Source organism: Cuculus canorus, chromosome 14 (genome assembly GCF_017976375.1).
Source record: "Cuculus canorus isolate bCucCan1 chromosome 14, bCucCan1.pri, whole genome shotgun sequence".
Lineage (NCBI taxonomy): Eukaryota > Metazoa > Chordata > Aves > Cuculiformes > Cuculidae > Cuculus > Cuculus canorus.
The window spans coordinates 1,417,332-1,441,371 of record NC_071414.1 but is presented as its reverse complement, the minus strand read 5'-3'; the positions used below and the strand labels follow the sequence as shown (position 1 = coordinate 1,441,371).

The window sequence follows — 24,040 nt, the reverse complement described above, 5'->3', positions numbered from 1 at the left end:
GGCACAGAGAGCAGAGAATTGAGTCGACTCAAAGCAAAATAAACACAGGAAAGGTGACGTAAGAAAGGTGACTGAGGAAAAAGCTATCTTGAAGGTGTGCTTAGACTATTTCCCTTTGTATTAGAAGCAGCACCACCTCTCCCAATCGCAAACCGAGTCTCGCAGTAGTCAACATGCCACACAGTACTCGTCCTCCATCCTTGTCACAGTTACAGAACACTACACGAAGAAAACGTTGCTCAAGAGGAGAATGGGTTTTGCTATTTCACAGAGAAGTCTTGTACCTCCCTGGCCATTTTTTCTGTGGGTTTTGTTCTCTCCATTCTCTTTTCTCTGTGAGGACGCTGGCCAGGGACGACAGACACGCTCGCCTTTCCCGTCGCTACTGAGGAGGGACCCAAGGATTTGGATCAGAATTGCCAAGGAGCTCCCTTCCCGCGGTTGGGATGCAAGCCGCTTCCGCCCGTCTGCGAGCCGTGTCTGCGGAGATGGGAGCTCTGCCCTGCAAGAACGGAGAACGCAGCTGTCATTCGGGCATTGAAGTCAAGCAGGCCAGCAGCGAGGGTCTGAGAGGGGCTCTCTGACAGCGCTGCATGGGGGACACCTGCTCTTCTGCACCCAGAGACAGAGGAGGTGGGACCAGGCGGGTGGGGCCTTTGACCTCAGCGGGGACAAAACTAAAGCTGTAAACTATCCTGTGCTGTGGACACCACAAAAACAGGGCCAACAAAGCTGTTATGAGCCCGAAGGGGAGATTCAAGGTGGTAAGAGCACAAAATAAAACATTTTCTAATGATGTTGATGTACCGTGATGGGTCCTTGTCTCCTCTGATCCTGAAACTCGATCTAAGGACAACACTCAGACCTGGATGCAGAGTGGCAAGGTAAGCCGGCACTCGAGGGACAACTGAGCCGGGTCGGATCCTCCTGGGAGGCCCCCTCCAGCGGCTCTCAGACTCTGTCGGCCCTCCCCTCCCGCCCCTGTGGCTCCTCCACCCCCAGATCCATAACACTCAGAGCTGGATGTAGTGGGGCGTGGTAAGTCGAGCACTCCATCCTGGGAGGCCCCCACCAGCGGCTCTCAGACCCTCTCGTCCATTTCATGAGAACGGCAGAGAGGGACCCTCTGAAACTGCTGCATGGGGGAAGCTACTCTTCTGTACCCAGAGACAGAGGAGGTGGGACCAGGCGGTAGGGCTTTGACCTCAGCGGGAACAAACTAAAACCGGATATTAGGACAAAACTCAGAGCTGGGTGCAGAGGGGGGCGGTAAGTCAGCATTTGTGGAGCAGCTGAGCAGAGTCGTATCCTCCTGGAGGCCCTCGCCAGCGTCTCTCAGACCTTCTCGGCCCTCCCCTCCCGCCCCTGTGGCTCCTCCACCCCCAGATCCACAACACCGAGAGTCCCCAAGTGAGCGACACCCCTCCGCCGCCCCCTCGGCGCTGCTCCCTCCCCGCTGCCCGCCTCGCCCCGGCCCGGGCGGGTCCCTCACCTCTGCGGCCCGGTCGCCGCCGTCGCCGAGGTTGGCCGCCTCTGTGGAGCAGAGCGAGCTCCGCTGCTCGGGCGGGCCGGGGGGCATCCCGTCGGGGAAGCAGGGCAGGAGGGGCCCGAGGAAGCGAAAGTCTCCGTCGAGGCTGCCGGCGGCGAAGCAGACGTCGTAGACGGAGGTGCGGGGCAGGGAGCCCGCGCTGCTGGTCGGGGCGGAGTGCGGGAAGGCGGGCAAGCCGTCGGCCGCGCCGCGCCGGGCCCGCCGCACCTTGGCCGCCACGGCGGCGCCCGCGGTGGCAAGGAAGAGGGCGGACACGCAGGCCAGGCAGACGGTGAGGTAGAGGGTGAGCGGCCCCTCGGGCTCGGCGGCCGGCGCCTCCTCGGCGCCCCGCAAATGGGCGTCGGAGAAGCCGCTGACCAGGGCGATGCCGAGGGTGGCGGTGGCGGAGCGCGGCGGCCGCCCGCGGTCTCGCACCAGCACGACGAGCCGGTGCCGGGGCGCGTCCCGCTCCGCCACGGCCCGCGCCGTGCGCACCTCGCCGCTGTGCAGCCCCACGCGGAACAGCCCCGGCTCCGTCGCCTTCCACAGCTCGTACGACAGCCACGCGTTCTGACCCGCGTCCGCGTCCACCGCCACCACCTTGGCCACCAGGTAGCCGGCCTCGGCCGAGCGCGGCACCAGCTCGCCCGCCGCCGCGCCGCTGCTCTCGGCGGGCGGGTGCAGCACCACGGGCGCGTTGTCGTTCTCGTCGCGCACCGCCACGCGCAGCACCGCCTGGGCGCTCAGCGGCGGAGAGCCGCCGTCGGCAGCGCGCACCGCCACCTCCAAGGCGCGCACCTGCTCGTAGTCCAGCGGCCGCAGGAGGAAGACGGCGCCGCTCTCGGCGTTCACCGACACCGCGGGCTGCTCCGCGCCCTCCTGCCGCACCAGCGCGTATCTCACGCGCCCGTTCGTTCCCGCGTCGGCGTCCGTGGCGCTCACGCTGCCGATGCGCACCATGGGGCTGTTGTTCTCCGACACCGACACGGTGTAAACCTCCTGCGTGAACTCGGGCGTGTTGTCGTTCACGTCCGACACTCTGCACGGAGAGGCTGGACCGCGAGCTCAGGCGCCTCCGGCCCCAGTCCACGGCCGTCACCGTGATGTTATACTCCGCCGTCCTCTCCCTGTCCAGCGCCGCCGTCGTCCTCAACTCGTAGTGCTGATCCGCCGTGGCGGTGAGGCTGAAGGGCAAGTCCCCGTCGATCGAGCACTCCGTCCTGCCGTTGTCGCCGGAGTCGCGGTCCCGCACGCTCAACAGGGCCACCACGGTGCGGGGCGGCGCGTCCTCGGGAACGGAGGCCGAGTGCGAGGTGAGCGTTATCTCCGGGGCGTTGTCGTTCACGTCCAGCACCTCCACCCGCACTTTGCAATGCGCAGACAGTCCTCCGCCGTCGGTGGCTCTCACCGTCATCTCGTGGTGCTTTGCCTCCTCGAAGTCCACGTTGCCCTCCACGTGGATCTCCCCAGTGTCAGGGTTCAGTTGGAAAAGATTCCGGGATCGCGCCGACATCCGGGAGATGGCGTAGCGCACTTTCCCGTTGGACCCTTCGTCGGGATCCGCGGCTGCGACTCTGACCACCAGCTGCCCCGGGGGACTGTTCTCGGCCAGCCGCACCTCGTACAGCGCCCGATCAAAGACCGGGGTGTTGTCATTGGCATCCAGCACCACGATCCTCACCTGAGCCGTTCCCGATCTGGGTGGCGACCCTCCGTCTACGGCAGTGAGGATTAAATTCAGTTGCGGCTGCTCTTCCCGGTCCAGCTGTTTTTCTAGGATCAATTCTAAGTATTTAACTTCACGGTTCACTGTTTCGAGAGCGAGGGAGAAATGCGGATTGGACCCGAGGCTATAGTTCTGCAAACCGTTGCTACCGATATCCTTGTCCCAGGCGCTCTCTAGAGGGAAACGGGAACCAGGTGCTGTAGTTTCCAGAATCTCTAAAACCACCTCCTTCTCCGGGAACGAGGGGGAGTTGTCGTTGACGTCACGAATCTCCACCTCCCCTCGGATCAACTGCAAGGGATTTTCAAAGACTATCTTAAAAAAGACGGTGCAGGTATCGCTCTGTGGACACATCTCTTCCCTGTCCAGCGATTCCTTTGCCGTCAGCACTCCCGTGTTTCGATTGAGGTGGAAAAGCCGCTCGTTCCCCTCGGACACAACGCGCGCCTTGCGAGCCGCCAGCTGGCTCGGAGAAAGCCCCAGGTCCTCTGCAATATTGGCCACAAAGGAGTCCCTCTCCATCTCCTCCGCCAGGGAATAGCGGAGGGGTTCGGCCCCGCTCTGACACACGCAAACGCACACAAGCAACAAGATCACTTGCCTCTGCCGCTCTCTGCTCCGTCTCCCACTCGCTCTTACTCGCCACAAAAGCCATTCCCCGTCTTCCGAGGTTCCCAGCATTTTCAAGCGGCGTCCGAGGGAGATCTGGTCAGCAATCCCGTGCTGAGGGGTCTGAAAGCCCCCGAGTTCCCCGGCTCCGTGTTCCGCCGCCCTTCCCGAGCGGCTCCCGTGGCTCTTTCTGTCTGCCGGTGCCTGCAAAGCAGGGGCGGGCAAAGGAACCCGCCGGTTCGCGGCCAACAGCCCCACCCAGCGTCGCACGGGGGAATAGTTCCTCTGCTGCTCCGACAGCGCAGAGCCGCCAGCCCGGGCTTTGCTGCTGGAGGCTGCGCTCCCCGTGTCCAGACGGAGCCAAAAGGCGCGGTGGAAACGCTCTCTCTTCGCTAGGAAGCAGCTCCCTCCCCGCAGACAGAGCGCGGCTTTGGGCAGCACCGCCCGGCTCGGAACCGCCAGTTCCTCGGGGTTTTCCTCTGGGTGGGCATTGCAAGATCTGTCACTTCCACAGGACACTTAGAGGGCTTTTTTCCTCCTTTTCTCCTCTTGTTCATCAGCACAGGACCCTTAGCGAGTGGGGCGCATCCGATAAGAACCGTTATGGAATAGGAGAGTTGGTGCCAGGGGGAAAGTCTCCCTAAAGAAATGTTTCCCCAACACCTCCACTCACCACCGCCCTAAAATGACAGGGCTAGTCTAGGACATCAAACCCGAACTCCAGCACCCGAGAAAAGGATCCATGGCCACAGCGATTAAACGCAAAAGGCAAGGAATCAAACGCTTTAAAGGTCCCTGTACTTAGAGACAAGACCTGAACTCCTGCACCTGGGTAACGATGGAAGGCCACAGCGTTTTGAGATAAAATGCAAGGAAACAAACAGGAGAGTTCCCAGACCCCCAGACACACAAACACTAACGAGCAGGAGCATAAGGAGACAATCACAAAGCCCGTGAACCTAATGACACTGAGCCATTAAAGGTACCCTTCAAGTGTCAACTGTCAGAGATTCAACCAGAACTGACAAGAAGCAGGGGGGAGGAAATATCCTGGATTATCAGAAAGGGTCTCATAGGAAAGGACACATAGATTACGAGTTGTTTGAGGGGGATTGTGGAAGTATGCAGAGTTCATTATAGGATGATTAGAGGCAGGATTAAAGAGGTAAAAGGTAGAGGTCAGGAGTTGAACTGAAGGAACATTTATGGGGAAAAGGGTGGGACAGCGAGGAGTCCTGAGCATGGACGGGCAGTGCGTGCCAGGATCCGTGCCGAGTCAGAGAAAAGAGCCCAGAGTCAGGATCTCAACAGCAAAGAGGTTCGGCTTCTACTGGCACTGCTCCCGCGCATCCCAAGACGAGATCCAGCAAATGTGCACCCAAAACTAAACGACGCTTTTCCAAACTCATCTCCATTCCGCCTTCAGATGAAGTCCTTTGAAGCAACTCAATTCCTGCACTTTTCTCACACTCCACCCAAAGATACTGAACCTATTTTTTCACAACTCTCTACACTTTCAATCTGTAAGCAGGCAATGCCAGAGGGTCAAAATTGAGCAAGAGGGGCAGAAGACCAGATGGGCCCAACAGGGAACTCGTTATGGAGCTCAAGGGGAAAAATAAATTTCGATAAATATATATCATCTCCAGAAGTAAGGCCAGGCTTTGCAGGAAGATTGTAGAGCTGTGGTTCGTGTATGCAGGGAAAACACGGCAATGGCCAAAGCTCAATGCTTCTCTTGCCTCACTCTTCCTAATACAGACAGATCTTGGGCTGCCTGATCCACTAAGTCAGAGGACCATGAGGGTACAAATAGTGACTTTCCCTTGGTAGACACTGAAATTGTAATGGACCAGCTTTAATACAGGACTGTTTACAATTCCATGGAGCCTGATGGGATTCATCCCAGAGTACTGAGGGAACTAGTGGATGCTACGGCAGGACTGCTCTGTATCATCTACAATAAGTTTTGGGAATCTGGGGAGGACCCTGCTGACTGGAAACTGGACAGTGGAATTCCAGCTGACAAGAACACTAGGACAGACACTGGAAATTACACTCCTGTGAGTCTAATCTGAGTGCCTGGAAAAATCATGGAGAAGATCATAGCGGGTAGTACTGAAACGCATTTAAAGAATAATGGAAAGTCCCTTTAAATCAGTTCTATGTCCTTCTACATCACCTGGCTCATGCATACGGGGAGGTCAGTGGATTTTGTATTTTTGGATTTTATTAAAGTATTTTATACTTTATAGCAGCTGTCCGACCAGGACTGAGTACTATTGGAAGTTTTTTAAAGAATAACGCACTCACCAGGCACAGTCAACATGTTCACTAAAGGAAAATCTCTCTACACTTAAAATCTATGAGCAGGCAATGCCACTTAGACAAAAGCCAAGCAAGAGGGGCAGAAGCCCATCTGAGCCCTATAGGGAACTCCTTAAGGAACTCAAGGGCAAATCAGTTCTATGTCCTTCTCTGTCACCTGGCTCATGCATATGGGGACGTCGGTGGATTTTCTATTTTTGGATCTTATTAAAGTACTTTATACTGTCCCAGCAATCTTCTGGACACCATGTCCAACTGTGATGTGAACAGGTTCACAGTGCAGTGGCTGAAGAACTGCCTGAATTGAAGGGCTCAAAGGTGTGTCGTTACTTGGGCTACATCTACCTGGTGACTGCTCAGCAGTGGTGTTCTCGGATTCTCCAGAGCAGAGCTACAGGACTGGTGACAGGCCTGCAAGGAATGTTCTGTGAGGAGCACCTAAGGACTTAGGGTTTGCCTAGCTTGGAGAAAGGGAGGCCGAGAGAGGGAGGTGGTGATCTCTTCTCTCTCCTATCAAACAACAGGACATGTGGGAATGTTTCAAAGCTGCATTAGGGGAGGGTCAAGCAGTTGGACTAAGATGATATTTGCAGGTCCCTTCCAACTAAAAAATCTATTCAGTCCCATCCCATTCTAACATCATGAATGCTGGTCTATATCCAAGGAAATTCCAAGGACGCACCCCTCTTAACAAAAAAAGGAAGATCTCATGCCCAAAACTGCTCTCCCCTAGAGAAAATGAGACTTCTGTACTGAAAGGCTCAAATTGTCCATCTTGTGAGCTGAGCTGCAATGCTGTGCACCACAATGGCTGGATAGGATCAGCCCCCTGCTTCCCTGGGCACACACAGTCCACACATCTCAGACAGAGACATCCTGAACCCAGAGGCAAAACAGCCCTATGTATGCACCATGTTGTAAAACAGTACTCAAACTCCCTTGATTTTCTCATCACAATGATGGCTACGTGTACTTCAGTGAGGATTTGATTTGTCGGCCTGACATTCACATTGTGTTACAGCACAGAATAAGAGGCCCATGGCCTTACACAACAGCAAGTGATACAAGAATTAGGCCAGAAGAACTCGAATTAGACATATTCCTGAAACAGTCAGAAATGGCTAAAAAAAACTTGAAACAATTTTACCTGACTGAGGGCATCTTTTCTTCTGTTTTTTTTTCTTGGATGGGGAGACAATCTTGCTTCTGAGTTAGAATTTGAGGGAAATCAAGGATGCCAATTGCAAAGGCAGATGAACTGTGCAGGAAACATAACCACAGATCCCTAACGGTCACTAGACCTAAAGCCCCTGGCTGTGCTGACTCCATCCTACTTAAAGGAAAGAACCGTTCTGCAGAGACCATCCCTGCATTCTCTGATGTCACAACCTCCATGATGAGAGAGATATGGGGGAAAATGTGCTCATCATCGGTGCCCCCCAGCCACAGCACAGTGCTGTGGTGGCAGGCTGGGGACGATTGGCTTCGGGAACTTGAACTTGCTGTTGCCCAAGCCTGAGTGAGGCTGATCTCACAGCAATAGGGATGGGGCAGGGTCCCTGCAGTGGATGCATCAGCCAGGCTTCTCAGCAAATTGTTGGCAGCATAAATCACATGGTCATCCTTCAGCTCCTCTCTCTTGCACACCTTGCAAATAATGAGTGCTGCCATGGCTGTAAGAAAAAGCAGTGAGACATAGACCAAGGAAATGATTAAATAGGTTGTCAGGGAGTCTTCCTCATCCTCTGTGGCCAGGCTGCCGTGTGGTAGGTGGATATTTGAGAAATCATTGAGTAGAAGCGTACTCAGTGACAATGTGGCTGACAGTGGTGGCCGCCCGTTGTCTCGCACCAGGATGATGAGTTCTGCCTCACGGCGTCTCTCTCTGTCACAGCCCTCTTCAGATGCACCTCCCCACTTTGGACTCCCACCACAAACAGCCCGGGGTCAGAGGCCTTCAGCAGGTGGTACGAGAGCCACGAGTTCTGTCCAGAATCAGCATCAACAGCCACCACTTTGGTGACCAGGTACCCCGCCTCGGCTGACATGGGCACAAGCTCGCTGGATGCTGGGCTGCTGTCCTGGGCTGGATGCAGCACCAGTGGGGCATTGTCATTCTCATCCACCACAACAAGGTGGACAGTGACGTCGGCTCTGAGGAGAGGAGACACTGCATCAGAGGCGCTCACCAAGATCTCAATCTGTTTCAGCTGCTCATAGTCCAGAGGCCACAGCAAAAACACGTGCCCATTCTCAGAGTTCACAGAGATGCAGGAGAAGGGAGGCTGATCTGAGGGGTGGGATTGAGCCAAGGAGTAGAGCACCTTGGCATCGGGCCCCACATCAGCTTCTGAGGCACTCACTACTCCAACAAGAAACATGGGAACACGTTCTCACACATGTGCATGGTGTATGATGTCTGGTTGAAGACAGGTGCATTGTCGTTGATGTCAGAGATATCCACTCTAAAGGTCTGGGTAGTGGTGAGAGGAGGTGACCCCGTGTCTGCTGCTGTGACAGTCAGGACGTACTGCACTGTCTCCTCCCGGTCCAGTGTGCTCACGGTTACTACTTCATAGTAATTCCTATAGGTGGGCCGTAGGGAGAATGACAGCTGGTCCTCAAGGCCACAGGAGATCTTCCTGTTGTCGCCAGCATCACAGTCCCTGACAGTGAAGAAGGCGACCACTGTCCCAGGTAACGCGTTGTCAGGGAGGGAGCTGCTGAAAGAACTCACCACCAGCTCTGGTGCATTGTCATTCACATCCAGCACCTCCACTAACACTTTGCAGATTGCCGAGAGGCCTCCACCATCTGTAGCCTGGACGTTGAGCTCATGCTTTTCTGCCACCTCGAAGTCCAGAGGCTCTGTGAGTTTAATTTCACCGCTCTCAGGGTCAATTGCGAACAGGTTTTCACGCCAGCCAACCCCTAGGCTGAACCGGTAGATGTCCCCATTAGGACCCGCATATTGATCAGTTGCCATCACCCTCAGAATGAGAGAGCCCTCTGGCACGTTTTCTAAAATCTGACCAATGTACAGCTCTTTTGTGAAGATGGGAGCGTTGTCATTTACACCCAGAATGACAATGCGAATTTGCATTGTCCCATTCCTTGGTGTAGAGCCCCCATACGCGGCAATGAGACTGAAACCCATCTCTGCCTGCTCCTCTCTGTCTAGGGGCTTTTCCAAGATCAATTCTACTTAGTTCTTGTCTGCACTCTGACTCCCAAAGGAAACACTAAAATACTCGTTCTTGGGAGAGATGCTGAAAGACTGGACATTGCTAATGCCGACATTGAAGCCCCGAGCCCCCACCAGCAGGAAACGTGAGCCGAGGTTGCTGGTTTTGGGGACGTTAAGCGTGACCTGCTCTTCTGGAAAACAGGGCAAGTGGTTGTTTATGTCCTGCACGGCCACCTCAATGCGTAGGAACTGCAGCAGGTCAGCCAGCTGCAGCTTGAAGGTCAGTGTGCAGGCTGGCAGAGTACTGAGGGAACTAGCTTATGTTACAGCAGGACTGCCCTCAATCATCTACCAAAAGTCTTGGGAGACTGGGGAGGACCCTGCTGACTGGAAACTGGAGAGTGGAATTCAAGCTGACAAGAAGAACACAAGGACACACACTGGAATCATAGAATCATAGAATCACCAGGTTGGAAAGGACCCACTGGATCATCGAGTCCAACCATTCCTAACACTCCCTTAAACCACATCCCTAAGCACTTCATCCACCCATTCCTTAAACACCTCCAGGGAAGGTGACTTGACCACCTCCCTGGGCAGCCTGTTCCAGTGCCCAACGACTTTTTCCGTGAAGAATTTTTTTCTGATATCCAGCCTGAACCTCCCCTGGCAGAGCTTCAGGCCGTTCCCCCTTGTCCTGTCCTCTGTCACTTGGGAGAAGAGCCCAGCTCCTTCCTCTCCACAACCTCTTTCAGATAGTTGTGGAGAGCAATAAGGTCTCCCCTCAGTCTCCTCTTCTCCAGGCTAAACAACCCCAGCTCTCTCAGCAGCTCCTCATAAGACTTGTTCTCCAGCCCCCTCACCAGCTTCATTGCTCTTCTCTTGACATGCTCCAGAGCCTCAACATCCTTCTTGTGGTGAGGGGCCCAGAACTGAACACAGTACTCAAGGTGCGGTCTCAGCAGTGCCAAGTACAGAGGGAGAATAACCTCCCTGGACCTGCTGGTCACACCGTTTCTGATACAAGTCAAGATGCCATTGACTTTCTTGGCCACCTGGGCACGCTGCTGGCTCATGTTCAGTCGGCTGTCAACCATTACCCCAGGTCCTTCTCCTCTGTGCAGCTCTCCAGCCACTCCTCCCCCAGTCTGTAGCACTGCATAGGGTTGTTGTGCCCCAAGTGCAGGACCCGGCGTTTGGCCTTGTTAAACCACATGCCATTGGCCTCAGCCCAGCGGTCCAGCTTGTTCAGATCCCTTTGCAGAGCATTTTAATGCAGTTTTAGAAAGATCTTTTATTATCTTTCACAGACTTAGCCAGTTTGAAATTATAGTCCTGTGTATATAATTTCATATATTATGCATATATTATATTCATATATCCTCAGTGCCTGGAAAAATCATGGAGAAAATCATAGCGGGTAGTACTGAAATGCATTTAAAGAATAATGCAAATACTGGATAGAGTCAAATTCTACTCAGAAAAGCAAACCCCTCTTCAAAATAATTGGATATGCTGCTATGACGGTTCACTTGCCTCATGGACAACGGGAAGGTGGTGGATGTAGTATTTCTGGGTTTTAACATTTGATACTGTGCCTCACAGCAACCTTCTGGACACTTTGTCCAACTGTGAGATGAGCACATCCATGGTGCAGTGCGTGAAGAACTGGCTGAGGGCTCTAAGGGTGGCTCATGAGGCTGCGCAGGGAACTGGCTGAGTCACCATCCCTGGACATGGCATATAGCTACGTGGTTTAGTGGTGGACTTGGTAGTGCTATGGTAATGGTTGTACTCAATGTTGTCCAGGGTCTTTTCCAACCTAAATGACTCTATGACTCTGGTTAACTTAACAGCAGATCATCCACTCCTCAGTGCACAGCGTTCTTTCCCAGACCAGCTCAACTTAGCTTTTATTAGAGCCCTTTTGTGGAATAGACAGCTGCATCCCCCTGCAGTTCTTGCAAGAAAGTCTCTCCCTGGTAGAAGGATTTGCTCACCAAATGCCCACCTCCAGACACTCCCCCAAGTTCTTCCATATAAGAACAGTATGCTCTCTATGTGCAATCCATCTTCTGAAACTCCTACATCTTTAGTGTCACAAACACTTTGTACTCAAACACCTCCCAGATGCCACCCCCAGATGGAGATGTCAGGAGAGTTGGGAATTTCAGGCCTCCACCTTACAGTTTTGCAGAGGCCTTTGCACACCCAGGGCCCCTCTTAGGGGAGGGACCAAGTTCCCATGACCTGGATCCAATTGGTCCTGTAACAGCCAGAAGCTCAGTGCCCTGAACACCTGCAGAGGCCTGACAGCAAATCCCATTATTTTCCTGGATGTTGTGTTGGCTGTTTCTCCAAAATGAAGAAATGTACCCTCTTGACTTTCTCACACTCACAGAACTCTCCTAGGAGGAGCATCTCTACAAAGACTGCTTTTTCCACACAAGGCATTCATGTGTTCTCTTTATTTCACTGTTATACACAAGGCTATCCCAGTTTACAACAGTACAGTTTATAACTGCAGCACAGCAGGAGGGTTTCCGAATATTCCATGCCACACTGCCTTCATTCAAACAATCCATTTTTACAGTTGGGTTGAGAGTCCTTCTTCAGAGGAATAGGTAAGACAATGTTCAAACGCTTCACAGAGCAGAAGGAGATGCAGGAGTAGAACGCCCCATTATCAAGTTTGTTGATGATATCGAACTGGGAGGCACTGTTGACTGTCTTAAAGCACTGGAGGCCTGGCAGAGGGATCTGGATACACTGGAACCTGGAACAGTCACCAATGGCATAAAATCTAACAAGTTTAAATGCCAGATTCTACACCTGGGAATTACTAAAGCCAGGCACAAGTATATACTGGGAGAGGAGTGGATGGAGAGCAGCCCTGAGGAAAGGGACCTGGTGGGCAGCAGCTCAACAGGAGTCAGCGGTGTCCTGGCAGTCAGTATGCAAACTGCATCGCGGGTGGAGGAGCATAAAACACCGCATAACCAGCCAGTCGAAGAGGACATTACCCTGCTCTATTCAGCGTTGTTACAGCCTTGCCTTGAGTCCTGTGTGCAGTTCTGGCCTCTCTGCTTAAGAAGGATGTTAACGTACTGGAATGCATCCAGAGGGGTCTACAAGGCTGGTGACAGGGCTGGAAGGAATGTCCACTGAGGAGTAGCTAAGGACTTGTGTCTTCCTAGTTTGGAGAAAAGGAGGCTGGGAGAGGCAGGCACTTATCTCTTCTCCCGCATATCCAGTGATAGGACACATGGGAATAGATCAAAGCAGTGTCAGGGGAGGTTCACGCTTGACATGAGGAAGCATTTCCTTACAGAGGGAGTGGTCAAACCCTGGAAAAGGCTTCCTACAGAGTTGGTCTATGCTTCATCCCTGTCAGTGTTCAACAGGCATTTGGACAATACCCTTCATTATATGCTTTGACGTCTGGTTAGCCCTGAAGTGGTCTGGGAGTTGAATCAGATGATCTTTGTAGGTCCCTTCCAATTAAAATATGGCATGGTATTCTATTCTAACCTATCTCATCCCATCCCACCCCAATACTATTACTACTGCTGTATTTCAAAGGAAATCTAAAGGACACAGCCCCACTTTCAGCCTTTTATGGGCCAAAGAAAGATCTCATGCATTTTACTGCTAGAGAAGAAGAAAATTTGATTCTCAAAAAATCAGACAGTGATTCCAGCTTGCTAAGCACCACAATAACTGCACATGAGCAGCTCCCTGCTTCGCTGGGCAGCCTTTGTGCGGTGTATGCAGTCACGCAATGACTGGAAGGGCAGACAGAGTGATCAGAAGGCAAAACACACAGAGCCCTCACATCTCAGAGACAGAGACAGCCAGACCCCAGAGAAGAAGCATACCCAAGCATGCAGCACATTATAACATAGGATTCACAACCTCCTTGCTTTTCTGATGCAGAATTGTGGCTATGTGCATTTAAGCAAGGATGTGATTTGTCTGCCCAACATTTTCACCATATAAGAATAGCAAAATAAGCAAAGAATAAGAGGTCCCTGGCCTTGCCCAACATCAGTGGGGACAATAACTAGGCCGGAGCACTGGAAAAAACTTTCTTGAAGCATCTCAGAAACAGCTATGAAAAATCAGAAATGTTGTTACCTGACTGAGGGAGTATTTTATGACTTTCCTTTGTACTGAGGAGAGGGTGACCAAATTTTTTCTGAGTTAGAATTTGAGAGAAATAATTATGCTAAATGCAAATGCAGATTAACTCCAGAGGAACCATTGCCATATCTTGTAGCCAAGAGCCCTTCCTATCACCAGGCCTGAAGCCTTTGGCTGCACTGACTCCATCCTAATCAACGGAAAGACTATTGAACTGTTCTGCAGAGACCATCCCTGCGTTCTCTGGTGCCACATCCTCAGTGGTGATGGGGTCTTGGGAGAAATCCTGTTCATCGTCAGTGCCCCCGCTCATGGCACAGTGCTGTGGTGGCAGGCTGGGCAGGATGGGTTTCAAGAACTTGAACTCACTGTTGCCTGAGCCCGTCGTGAGGCTGATCTCATAGCAATAGGGATGCGGCAGGGTCCCTGCAGAGGCTGCATCAGCCAGGTTGCTTGGCAAATTGTTGTCAGCGTAAATCACATGGCCATCCGTCAGATCCTTTCTCTTGCACACCTTGAAAGCGACGATGGCCACTATGGATGCAAGAAAGAGCAGAGACACAAAGACCAAGGAAATGATTAAATAGATTGTCAGGGAATCATCCTCAACCTCCATGGTCAGGCTGCTGTGTGGGAGGCGCACGTCCGAGAAATCATTCAGCAGGAGTGCGTTCAGTGCTGCCGTGGCTGACAGTGGTGGCCGCCCGTTGTCTCGCACCAGGATGACAAGCTTCTGCTTCACTGCATCTCTCTCTGTCACTGGCCTCCTCAGACGCACCTCCCCACTTTGGGCACCCACCACAAACAGCCCCGGGTCAGAGGCCTTCAGCAGGTGGTATGACAGCCACGAATTCTGCCCCAAGTCAACATCAACAGCCACCACTTTGGTGACCAGGTACCCCGCCTCAGCCGACATGGGCACCAGCTCGCTGGATGCTGGGCTGCCGTCCTGGGCTGGGTGCAGCACCAGTGGGGCATTGTCATTCTCATCCACCACAACAAGGCGGACAGTGACGTTGGCACTGAGGGGAGGAGACCCTGAATCAGAGGCAATCACCAAGACCTCGATCTTCTTCAGCTGCTCATAGTCCAGAGGACGCAGCACAAACATGTGCCCATTCTCAGAGTTCACAGAGATGCAGGAGCAGGGAGGCTGCTCTGCGGTGTGAGCTGGAGCCAGGGAATAGGTCACCTTGGCATTGAGCCCAGTGTCAGCATCTGAGGCACTGACACCTCCAACAAGAACAGTGGGGACATTGTTCTCACGCACATACATGGTGTATGATGTCTGGTTGAAGGCAGGTGCATTGTCGTTGACGTCAGAGATGTCCACTGTGAAGGTCTGTGTAGTGGTGAGAGGAGGTGACCCTGCATCAGCTGCAATGATATTCACGATATACCTTGCTGCCTCCTCCCGGTCCAGCGTGTTCACGGTCACCAGCTCATAGTAATTCTTATAGGCTGGCCGGAGGGAAAATGATAGCTGGTCGTCAAGGGTACAGGTGATCTTCCCATTGACACCAGCATCCCTGTCCCTGACAGTGAAGAAGGCAACCACGGTGCCTGGTAACGCATCCTCAGGCAGGGGGCTGCTGAAAGAACTCACCACCAGCTCTGGTGCATTGTCATTCACATCCACAACCTCCACAAACACCTTGCAGATTGCTGAGAGTCCTCCCCCATCCGTGGCTTGCACAGTGAGCTCGTGTTTCTCAGCTTCCTCAAAGTCCAGAGGCTTTGTGAGTTTAATTTCACCATTCTTGGGGTCAATAAAAAATGCTGATTCGCTCTGGTCCACCTCTTGGCTGAACTGGTAAGAGATGTCTCCATTAGAACCTGCATCCAGATCAGTTGCCACCACACTCAGAACCACAGAGCCCTCGGGAGCGCTTTCCAAAACCTGACCAACATACAGCTCCTGTGTGAATATGGGAGCATTATCATTTGCATCCAGAACGACAATGTGAATTTGAGTTGTTCCGCTCCTTGGTGGAGAGCCTCCGTCCACTGCGACGAGACTGAAACCCATCTCTGCCTGCTCCTCTCTATCTAGAGGCTTTTCCAAAACCAGTTCAACATACTTCTTTTCCTGAATCCGACTTCCAAAAGACACACTAAAGTACTCGTTCTCGGGAGAGATGCTGTAAGACTGGACGCTGTTGATGCCAATATCCCGGTCCCGAGCCCCCACCAGCGCGAAACGCAAGCCCGGGTTGCTGTTCTCCGCTATCTTAAGCGTGACCTGCTCGTCCGGGAAACGGGGCGAGTGGTCGTTGATGTCCCGCACGGCCACCTCGATGCGCAGGAACTGCAGCGGGTCGGCCAGCAGCAGCTCGAAGGGCAGCGTGCAGGCGGGCGCCTGGGCGCACAGCTCCTCCCGGTCGAGCCTCTCGGCCACGACGAGGCGGCCGGTGGCGCGGTCCAAGCGCAAGCGCTGCCGGCCGTCCTCCGAGGCCAGGCGGGCGCGGCGAGCCGAGAGCTGCGCCGGGGCCAGCCCCGCGTCCTCGGCCACGTCGGCTACGAGCGAGCCGCTCGGCGCCTCCTCAGCCACGAAGTAGCGCAGGGGCTGGGAGCGAGCGTGCGGCAGCGAGAGGAGAGCGGAGAGACAAAGCACTTGCCTTGCGATCGCCATGGCGGGGCGGCGGGCGGGCTCCGGCGGGCGGCTCGGGCTCGCGGTCCTCGGCGGCGAGCGGCGCCCGGCAGCGGCCGGGGCGGGCGGGCTCCCTGGGGCCGAGTGCGGCTGGCGGCCCGGCAGCGGCTGACCCGGGGCCCCGCTCGCCGCCGCCTGGCTGCGCTGCGCTGGGCGGGGCCGGGCCGGGCTCGGGCGCCTCCCCGCCCGCAGCCACTCGGCGCCGCCTTGGCCGGGAGCTCCCCCCTGCGGGCCGAGGCGGGACTGCGCCTCCCGGCACCGGCACCGCCAGCGCGCTGTCCTCTCGCCGAGCCGGACGCTCCGTGATCCTCGCGGGGCACCCGGACGGCTTGGAAGGGCTGCAAAGGTACATAGCGACCAGCCCTGAACTCCTGCTCCTGAGTAAGGATCCATGGCCAAAATTTTTTTATATTAAAGACAAGGAAACAAACAGTACAGGTCACTAATTCGACCGCCTGATAAACAGACGCTGAAGAGCAGAAGGTAATGGAGACAATAAGAAAGCAGTATGATCTAAGGACACCCAGTGATGGGCCATTAAAGGCACCATTCAAGTGTTAATTGCAAGTGTTTCAAACATAAACATTGTAAACTGGAAGGTGAAGAAGTTATCTTGGATGAACAGGAGGGGTCTCCCAATAAAGGAAAACTTTTTTTGGAGCGGACCGAAGTTTTTCCCCCCGATTCCAAACTGGTCGACATCACGAAGGCGCTTTGAGCAGCATCTCGCAGACCTCAGCTTCCCACAGACCTCAGTCCCTCTCCATCTTGCTCCGCCACACACACCCGAGGGAGTTCCAAGTGGGCTTTTATTGAGTTCATTGGTATCAGGCATTTGACTGTTAAAATGTGCGAGCGACAGCAAATATCACATTATTTATAGCTCATTACCGTTTATCGAAGGAACAAGAAAACAGCTGCTCTAACGCTATATCTTTTACAGTGCCTCAAATTTACTATAAAGAGTTTAGCTTGTTTCGCTGTAAAACTGCGAAGACCCTTTTAAGTCTCAGACGTTTCTAATAAAAGCGGCTTCAGCGTGTTATTGTGTTTGGCCTTTTAGGGCACAGAGAGCAGAGAATTGAGTCGACTCAAAGCAAAAATAAACACAGGAAAGGTGACGTAAGAAAAGGTGACTGAGGAAAAAGCTATCTTGAAGGTGTGCTTAGACTATTTCCCTTTGTATTTAGAAGCAGCACCACTCTCCCAATCGCAAACCGAGTCTCGCAGTAGTCAACATGCCACACAGTACTCGCCCTCCATCCTTGTCACAGTTACAGAACACCTACACGAAGAAAACGTTGCTCAAGAGGAGAATGGGTTTGCTATTTCACAGAGAAGTCTTGTACCTCCCTGGCCATTTTTCTGTGGGTTTTGTTCTCTCCATTCTCTTTTCTCTGTGAGGACGCTGGCCAGGGACGACAGACACGCTCGCCTTTCCCGTCGCTTACTGAGGAGGGACCCAAGGATTTGGATCAGAATTGCCAAGGAGCTCCTTCCCGCGGCTTGGGATGCAAGCCGCTTCCGCCCGTCTGCGAGCCGTGTCTGCGGAGATGGGAGCTCTGCCCTGCAAGAACGGAGAACGCAGCTGTCATTCGGGCATTGAAGTCAAGCAGGCAGCAGCGAGGGTCTGAGAGGGGCTCTCTGACAGCGCTGCATGGGGGACACTGCTCTTCTGTACCCAGAGACAGAGGAGGTGGGACCAGGCGGTGGGGCTTTGACCTCAGCGGGGACAAACTAAAGCTGTAAACTATCCTGTGCTGTGGACACCACAAAAACAGGGCCACAAAGCTGTTATGAGCCCGAAGGGGAAATTCAAGGTGGTAAGAGCACAAAATAAAATATTTTCTAATGATGTTGATGTACCATGATGGGTCCTTGTCTCCTCTGATCCTGAAACTGGATCTAAGGACAACACTCAGACCTGGATGCAGAGTTGCAAGGTAAGCCGGCACTCGGGGGACAACTGAGCAGAGTCGGATCCTCCTGGGAGGCCCCCCCCAGCGGCTCTCAGACCCTGTCGGCCCTCTCCTGCCGCCCCTGTGGCTCCTCCACCCCCAGATCCACAACACCGAGAGTCCCCAAGTGAGCGACACCCCTCCGCCGCCCCCTCGGCGCTGCTCCCTCCCCGCTGCCCGCCTCGCCCCGGCCCGGGCGGGTCCCTCACCTCTGCAGCCCGGTCGCCGCCGTCGCCGAGGTTGGCCGCCTCCGTGGAGCAGAGCGAGCTCCGCTGCTCGGGCGGGCCGGGGGGCATCCCGTCGGGGAAGCAGGGCAGGAGGGGCCCGAGGAAGCGAAAGTCTCCGTCGAGGCTGCCGGCGGCGAAGCAGACGTCGTAGACGGAGGTGCGGGGCAGGGAGCCCGCGCTGCTGGTCGGGGCGGAGTGCGGGAAGGCGGGCAAGCCGTCGGCCGCGCCGCGCCGGGCCCGCCGCACCTTGGCCGCCACGGCGGCGCCCGCGGTGGCAAGGAAGAGGGCGGACACGCAGGCCAGGCAGACGGTGAGGTAGAGGGTGAGCGGCCCCTCGGGCTCGGCGGCCGGCGCCTCCTCGGCGCCCCGCAAATGGGCGTCGGAGAAGCCGCTGACCAGGGCGATGCCGAGGGTGGCGGTGGCGGAGCGCGGCGGCCGCCCGCGGTCTCGCACCAGCACGACGAGCCGGTGCCGGGGCGCGTCCCGCTCCGCCACGGCCCGCGCCGTGCGCACCTCGCCGCTGTGCAGCCCCACGCGGAACAGCCCCGGCTCCGTCGCCTTCCACAGCTCGTACGACAGCCACGCGTTCTGACCCGCGTCCGCGTCCACCGCCACCACCTTGGCCACCAGGTAGCCGGCCTCGGCCGAGCGCGGCACCAGCTCGCCCGCCGCCGCGCCGCTGCTCTCGGCGGGCGGGTGCAGCACCACGGGCGCGTTGTCGTTCTCGTCGCGCACCGCCACGCGCAGCACCGCCTGGGCGCTCAGCGGCGGAGAGCCGCCGTCGGCAGCGCGCACCGCCACCTCCAAGGCGCGCACCTGCTCGTAGTCCAGCGGCCGCAGGAGGAAGACGGCGCCGCTCTCGGCGTTCACCGACACCGCGGGCTGCTCCGCGCCCTCCTGCCGCACCAGCGCGTATCTCACGCGCCCGTTCGTTCCCGCGTCGGCGTCCGTGGCGCTCACGCTGCCGATGCGCACCATGGGGCTGTTGTTCTCCGACACCGACACGGTGTAAACCTCCTGCGTGAACTCGGGCGCGTTGTCGTTCACGTCCGACACCTGCACGGAGAGGCTGGTCCGCGAGCTCAGGCGCCTCCGGCCCCAGTCCACGGCCGTCACCGTGATGTTATACTCCGCCGTTCTCTCCCTGTCCAGCGCCGCCGTCGTCCTCAACTCGTAGTGCTGATCCGCCGTGGCGGTGAGGCTGAAGGGCAAGTCCCCGTCGATCGAGCACTCCGTCCTGCCGTTGTCGCCGGAGTCGCGGTCCCGCACGCTCAACAGGGCCACCACGGTGCGGGGCGGCGCGTCCTCGGGAACGGAGGCCGAGTGCGAGGTGAGCGTTATCTCCGGGGCGTTGTCGTTCACGTCCAGCACCTCCACCCGCACTTTGCAATGCGCAGACAGACCCCCGCCGTCAGTGGCTCTCAAAACGATCTCGTGGTACTTCGCTTCCTCGAAGTCCACGTTGTTCGCCACCCGGATCTCCCCAGTGTCAGGGTTAAGCTGGAAGAGATGCTGCGACCGCTCCGATATCCGGGAGATGGCGTAGCGCACTTTCCCGTTGGACCCTTCGTCGGGATCCGATGCTGCGACTCTGACCACCAGCTGCCCCGGGGGACAGTTCTCGGCCAGCCGCACCTCGTAGACCTCCCGACCGAAGACCGGGATGTTGTCATTGGCATCCAGCACCACGATCCTTACCTGAGCCGTGCCCGATTTGGGTGGCGAGCCCCCGTCAGTGGCGGTGAGGAGTAAATTCAGTTGCGGCTGCTCTTCTCGGTCCAGCTGCCGCATTAAGATCAGCTCTGCGTATTTTGTTCCACCTTCTCCGCTTCCAAGAGAGAGGGAGAAATGCGGGTTTGACTCGAGGCTGTAGTTCTGCAAGCCATTGATGCCCACGTCCTTGTCCCGGGCGCTTTGCAGAGGGAAACGAGATCCTGCAGATGTCGTTTCAGGAACCTCCAAAATCATCTCCTTCACCGGGAAGACTGGGGAGTTGTCGTTGACGTCACGAACCTCCACTTCCCCTGGGATCAACTGCAAGGGATTTTCAAAGACTATCTTAAAAAAGACGGTGCAGGTATCGCTCCTCGGACACATCTCCTCTCGGTCCAGCGATTCCTTTGCCGTCAGCACTCCCGTGTTTCGATTGAGGTGGAAAAGCCGCTCGTTCCCCTCGGACACAACGCGCGCCTTGCGAGCCGCCAACTGGCTCGGAGAAAGCCCCAGGTCCTCTGCAATATTGGCCACAAAGGAGTCCCTCTCCATCTCCTCCGCCAGGGAATAGCGGAGGGGTTCGGCCCCGCTCTGACACACGCAAACGCACACAAGCAACAAGATCACTTGCCTCTGCCGCTCTCTGCTCCGTCTCCCACTCGCTCTTACTCGCCACAAAAGCCATTCCCCGTCCTCCGTGATTAACAGCATTTTCAAGAGGCGTCCGAGGCGGATTTGGTCATCAGTCCCGGGCTGAGGGGTCTGAAAGCCCCCGAGTTCCCCGGCTCCGTGTTGCGCCGCCCTTCCCGAGCGGCTCCCGCGGCTCTTTCTGTCTGCCGGTGCCTGCAAAGCCGGGGCGGGCAGAGGAACCCGCCGGTTCGCGGCCAACAGCCCCACCCAGCGTCGAATGAGGGAATAGTTCCTCTGCTGCTCCGGCAGCGCAGAGCCGCCAGCCCGGGCTTTGCTGCTGGAGGCTGCGCTCCCCGTGTCCAGACGGAGCCAAAAGGCGCAGTGGAAACGCTCTCTCTTCGCTAGGAAGCAGCTCCCTCCCCGCAGACAGAGCGCGGCTTTGGGCAGCACAGCCCGGCTCGGAACCGCCAGTTCCTCATCCGCAGCTCTGGGTTTTACCCTGAGTGGACGCTGCAAGACCTGACAGTTCTACAGGACTCTTAGAGGGCTTTTTCCTTCTCTTCTCCGCTTGTTCATCAGCACAGGACCCTTAGCGAGCGGGGCGGGTCCGAGAAGAACCGTTATGGAATAGGAGAGCTGGTGCCAGAGGGGAAAGTTTCCCTAAGGAAACGCTTCCCCATCACCCTCGCTCATCACCACGCTAGAATGACAGGGCTGGTCTAGGACATAACATCCTACTGATGTTTTCTTCATATTGTGGATCACACCTCGCTCAAAGGACACAGAACTCGAACGATTTTCTTTCTGAAATCGGTTCTCTCCTTCATGTTTTGGAGGTAGACAGTCATTTCTCCTCTTGATGTTACCACGCAGGCTTAGAAATTCTTTAAGGTTCCTCTGCTCTAGAGATCAATCCCGAACTCCTGCACCTGTTTAAGGATCCATGGCCACAGCTATTTAACGTAAAAGGCAAGGAAAGAAACACGGGAGGTCATTAATTAAACCCCCAGATGTATAAATGATAACGAGCAGGAGCTAACGGAGACAAAAACAAAACCCAAACATCTAAGGACACTGAGCGATGGGCCATTAAAAGAACCATTTAAGTGTGAACTGCAGGGGGTTCAACCAGAAACTTTGTAAACGAGAAGGGGGGAGGGAAGATTATAGTGGATTATCAGAAAGAGTCTCGTAGGAAAGGGTCTTTTACTTTCCTAGATGTTTTCCCGTTATTTCAGTTTGCTAAAAGGACTGATGACGACAAAATATACCAGAAGAATTCGTAGAATTTCGCTGCTGCCTTCATTTATTTTAAAACAAAACCTTGGTGACTGTATCAGTAGGAAAAAGTAACAGCCAGGGGTGACTTTAGCATTTGCCAGAAGGCAGAAGAGGACTTTGAACAGATGCAGCATTTTTTCTGTTTTTCGCTTATCACCCTATAACTTGGAAGTGTGATAGAATCTAAAAGGCTAATTCACACGAAAGGCCAAGTCAGCTTTTCCCTTTCCTCCCTTCCAGGGACCTGTCCATCTCTCGACTTTCTATCATCACCGACACAGAAACTTGATGTAAAATCAGCCATAGGCCAAGCACAGCAGTAGATACATTGGGAACGTGGTTTCTCTCCTCATTCGTGCCATACAAAAATAACAGTCATGCCTGGAATACATTTGTTTTGTGCCCTTCCCAGTTCTCCAGCTCAGCTCTTGGCATTCAAGAGAGGAAGGTGTGTAGCGGGAACAGTGACTCTCAACGGAGCTCTTGGCTGTCATAGTGACTTCGCACATCAGATGTTGCTCTTCTTAGAATGAAGCTCATATTCTTTCATATAAATGCGACGTAGAGAGCGTAACTTACTGTGCATCACCGGATGGCTAATACTAGTGGTTTCTGTTGGGTCACAACAATTAAATCGATGTGTATGAGTGGAAAACAGAAGTATGTGTGCCGCCAGACGAAGACACGCTGTGGTTTAGGAAAAAGGAACCATAGCCTTAGTAAAAACATAATTTTCATAAATGTGCCAGAGCACTCACTTATCTGAAGCACATGGTGATGTTGCAGGCTTTCTCCACTTTTGGTTTAGTGATGCCGTCTGTATCCTAAGAGGGTAGTTTAAACTGACCAAAAATCTATTTCCTCTTTACTCTGAGATTTAAAACCACGCTAGAAAAGAGCTACAGCAACACATCCTACATCCTGCTCAGTTCCCGGTATGTCCCTGTCTTTCGGAACAGTGTTGCTAAAAGAGGATTCTCTCCTCACTCCTGCAGCCTTAGATATTTCAGTTTCCCAAATCCGCTTCTTGGTCTTCCAACTTGAAATTCAGATCCGCCGAGTGAAATCTCAGAGGTCTCATGCCGGCTTTTGTTGCCTCCTGGATAAAGGCTTCTTCCCCGTCCCTGGAACAACTTCCCATCCGTCTTCAGCACACGCTGAGGATGACGTATCTTGGGAGCAGCAATTGCCTGCAAATCGAAAGCACAGATGCTTCCCCAAGTCATTCTGGTTTCTGTGCCCAAGAGCAAAGAGGGAGCAATATCCTTATCCTCACGTTTCCAGGCAGATCGCAGGACGGATTTCTTCTCTCCCCTCTGGCACTCAGCGCCTGAATTCCCAGCTAGCCCGCAGAACTGCTGCCCTAAGCTCTCAGCTGGATGAAAATGTGAGGAAAGCCGGCAGAATCGTTCCCAACTTTCTGGCTCTCTGTTATGCTGTAAATACCACTAGTACATGTCCTGTTTGTGGTTCATTTTCCGAGAGATAAACCGACCTCTCTCCGTCTGCATTCAGCCCAGCTAAAGCTTTCTCCATAGCTCTGTTAAACGTAAACATCTCCTTCTCGAGCTATTAAGCCGGTGCTTACCAACCAACGGGCTCTGCCTGAGTCGCCACGGACCTGCGGCGAAATCTTCCCAGATCCCCCAGGAATGGACCTGGGACACCGCCTCCCTCCTTCATAATCCCGGTTCTGTCTTGGAAAGGCTTTAAAGCAGGACATTTCGGCTGGGCTCTCTGCTGATGTCAGCCGTTCTGAGCGGTGCCGCCCGATCTCTCCCCGCCCAGCAGCAGCCGCGCAGACACAGCGCTGCCCAACAGCGACACTGGGCGCCCAACAGAGAAACTGCATATGGGCCTCGCTCTACCCCCCGCCCCCCTCCCGAGACCCCCACCATCTCCACCCTTAGGTTCTGGCTTTTGCTCTGGCAAATGACGGAACAGATTTCCTTCCCAAAATGTTTATCAAATAAACGCAAATTCTCCTACACTGAACACTTAAACGATTTGGCGGGACAGGGTGCTTGGCCATCTTATCTAGACTGTGATTTTTCCAAGAA

At 54.7% G+C, this 24,040-nt stretch overlaps 2 protein-coding genes and 2 pseudogenes across 2 annotated transcripts; all 4 read right to left on the bottom strand.

Moving 5' to 3' along the window:
• Positions 1 to 982: 982 nt before the first annotated feature.
• LOC128853660 (protocadherin beta-15-like) lies at positions 983 to 4,382 on the bottom strand (annotated as a pseudogene).
• On the bottom strand, positions 3,938 to 12,346 carry LOC128853612 (putative protocadherin beta-18; annotated as a pseudogene).
• Positions 10,074 to 16,224, bottom strand: LOC128853668 (protocadherin beta-15-like). The gene has a single exon (XM_054079966.1). The coding sequence runs from the start codon at positions 16,151 to 16,153 to the stop codon at positions 13,712 to 13,714; it is 2,442 nt and encodes an 813-aa protein (XP_053935941.1). The 5' UTR covers positions 16,154 to 16,224; the 3' UTR covers positions 10,074 to 13,711.
• Positions 16,225 to 16,678: 454 nt separating this feature from the next.
• On the bottom strand, positions 16,679 to 20,781 carry LOC128853677 (protocadherin beta-15-like). The gene is made up of 2 exons (XM_054080038.1): positions 18,339 to 20,781; positions 16,679 to 17,738 (listed from the first exon to the last, which is right to left on the bottom strand). Exons 1-2 carry the CDS (start codon positions 20,778 to 20,780, stop codon positions 17,619 to 17,621), a joined length of 2,562 nt encoding a protein of 853 aa, XP_053936013.1. The 5' UTR covers position 20,781; the 3' UTR covers positions 16,679 to 17,618.
• Positions 20,782 to 24,040: the final 3,259 nt, after the last annotated feature.

Coding starts and splice junctions, on each gene's coding strand:
- LOC128853677 (XM_054080038.1), bottom strand. CDS start 20,780: ATGCTGTTAATCACGGAGGACGGGGAATGGCTTTTGTGGCGAGTAAGA. Junction 17,739..18,338: donor GCGGCGACCGGGCTGCAGAG/GTGAGGGACCCG, acceptor CCGTTCTTGCAG/GGCAGAGCTCCCATCTCCGC.
- LOC128853668 (XM_054079966.1), bottom strand. CDS start 16,153: ATGGCGATCGCAAGGCAAGTGCTTTGTCTCTCCGCTCTCCTCTCGCTG.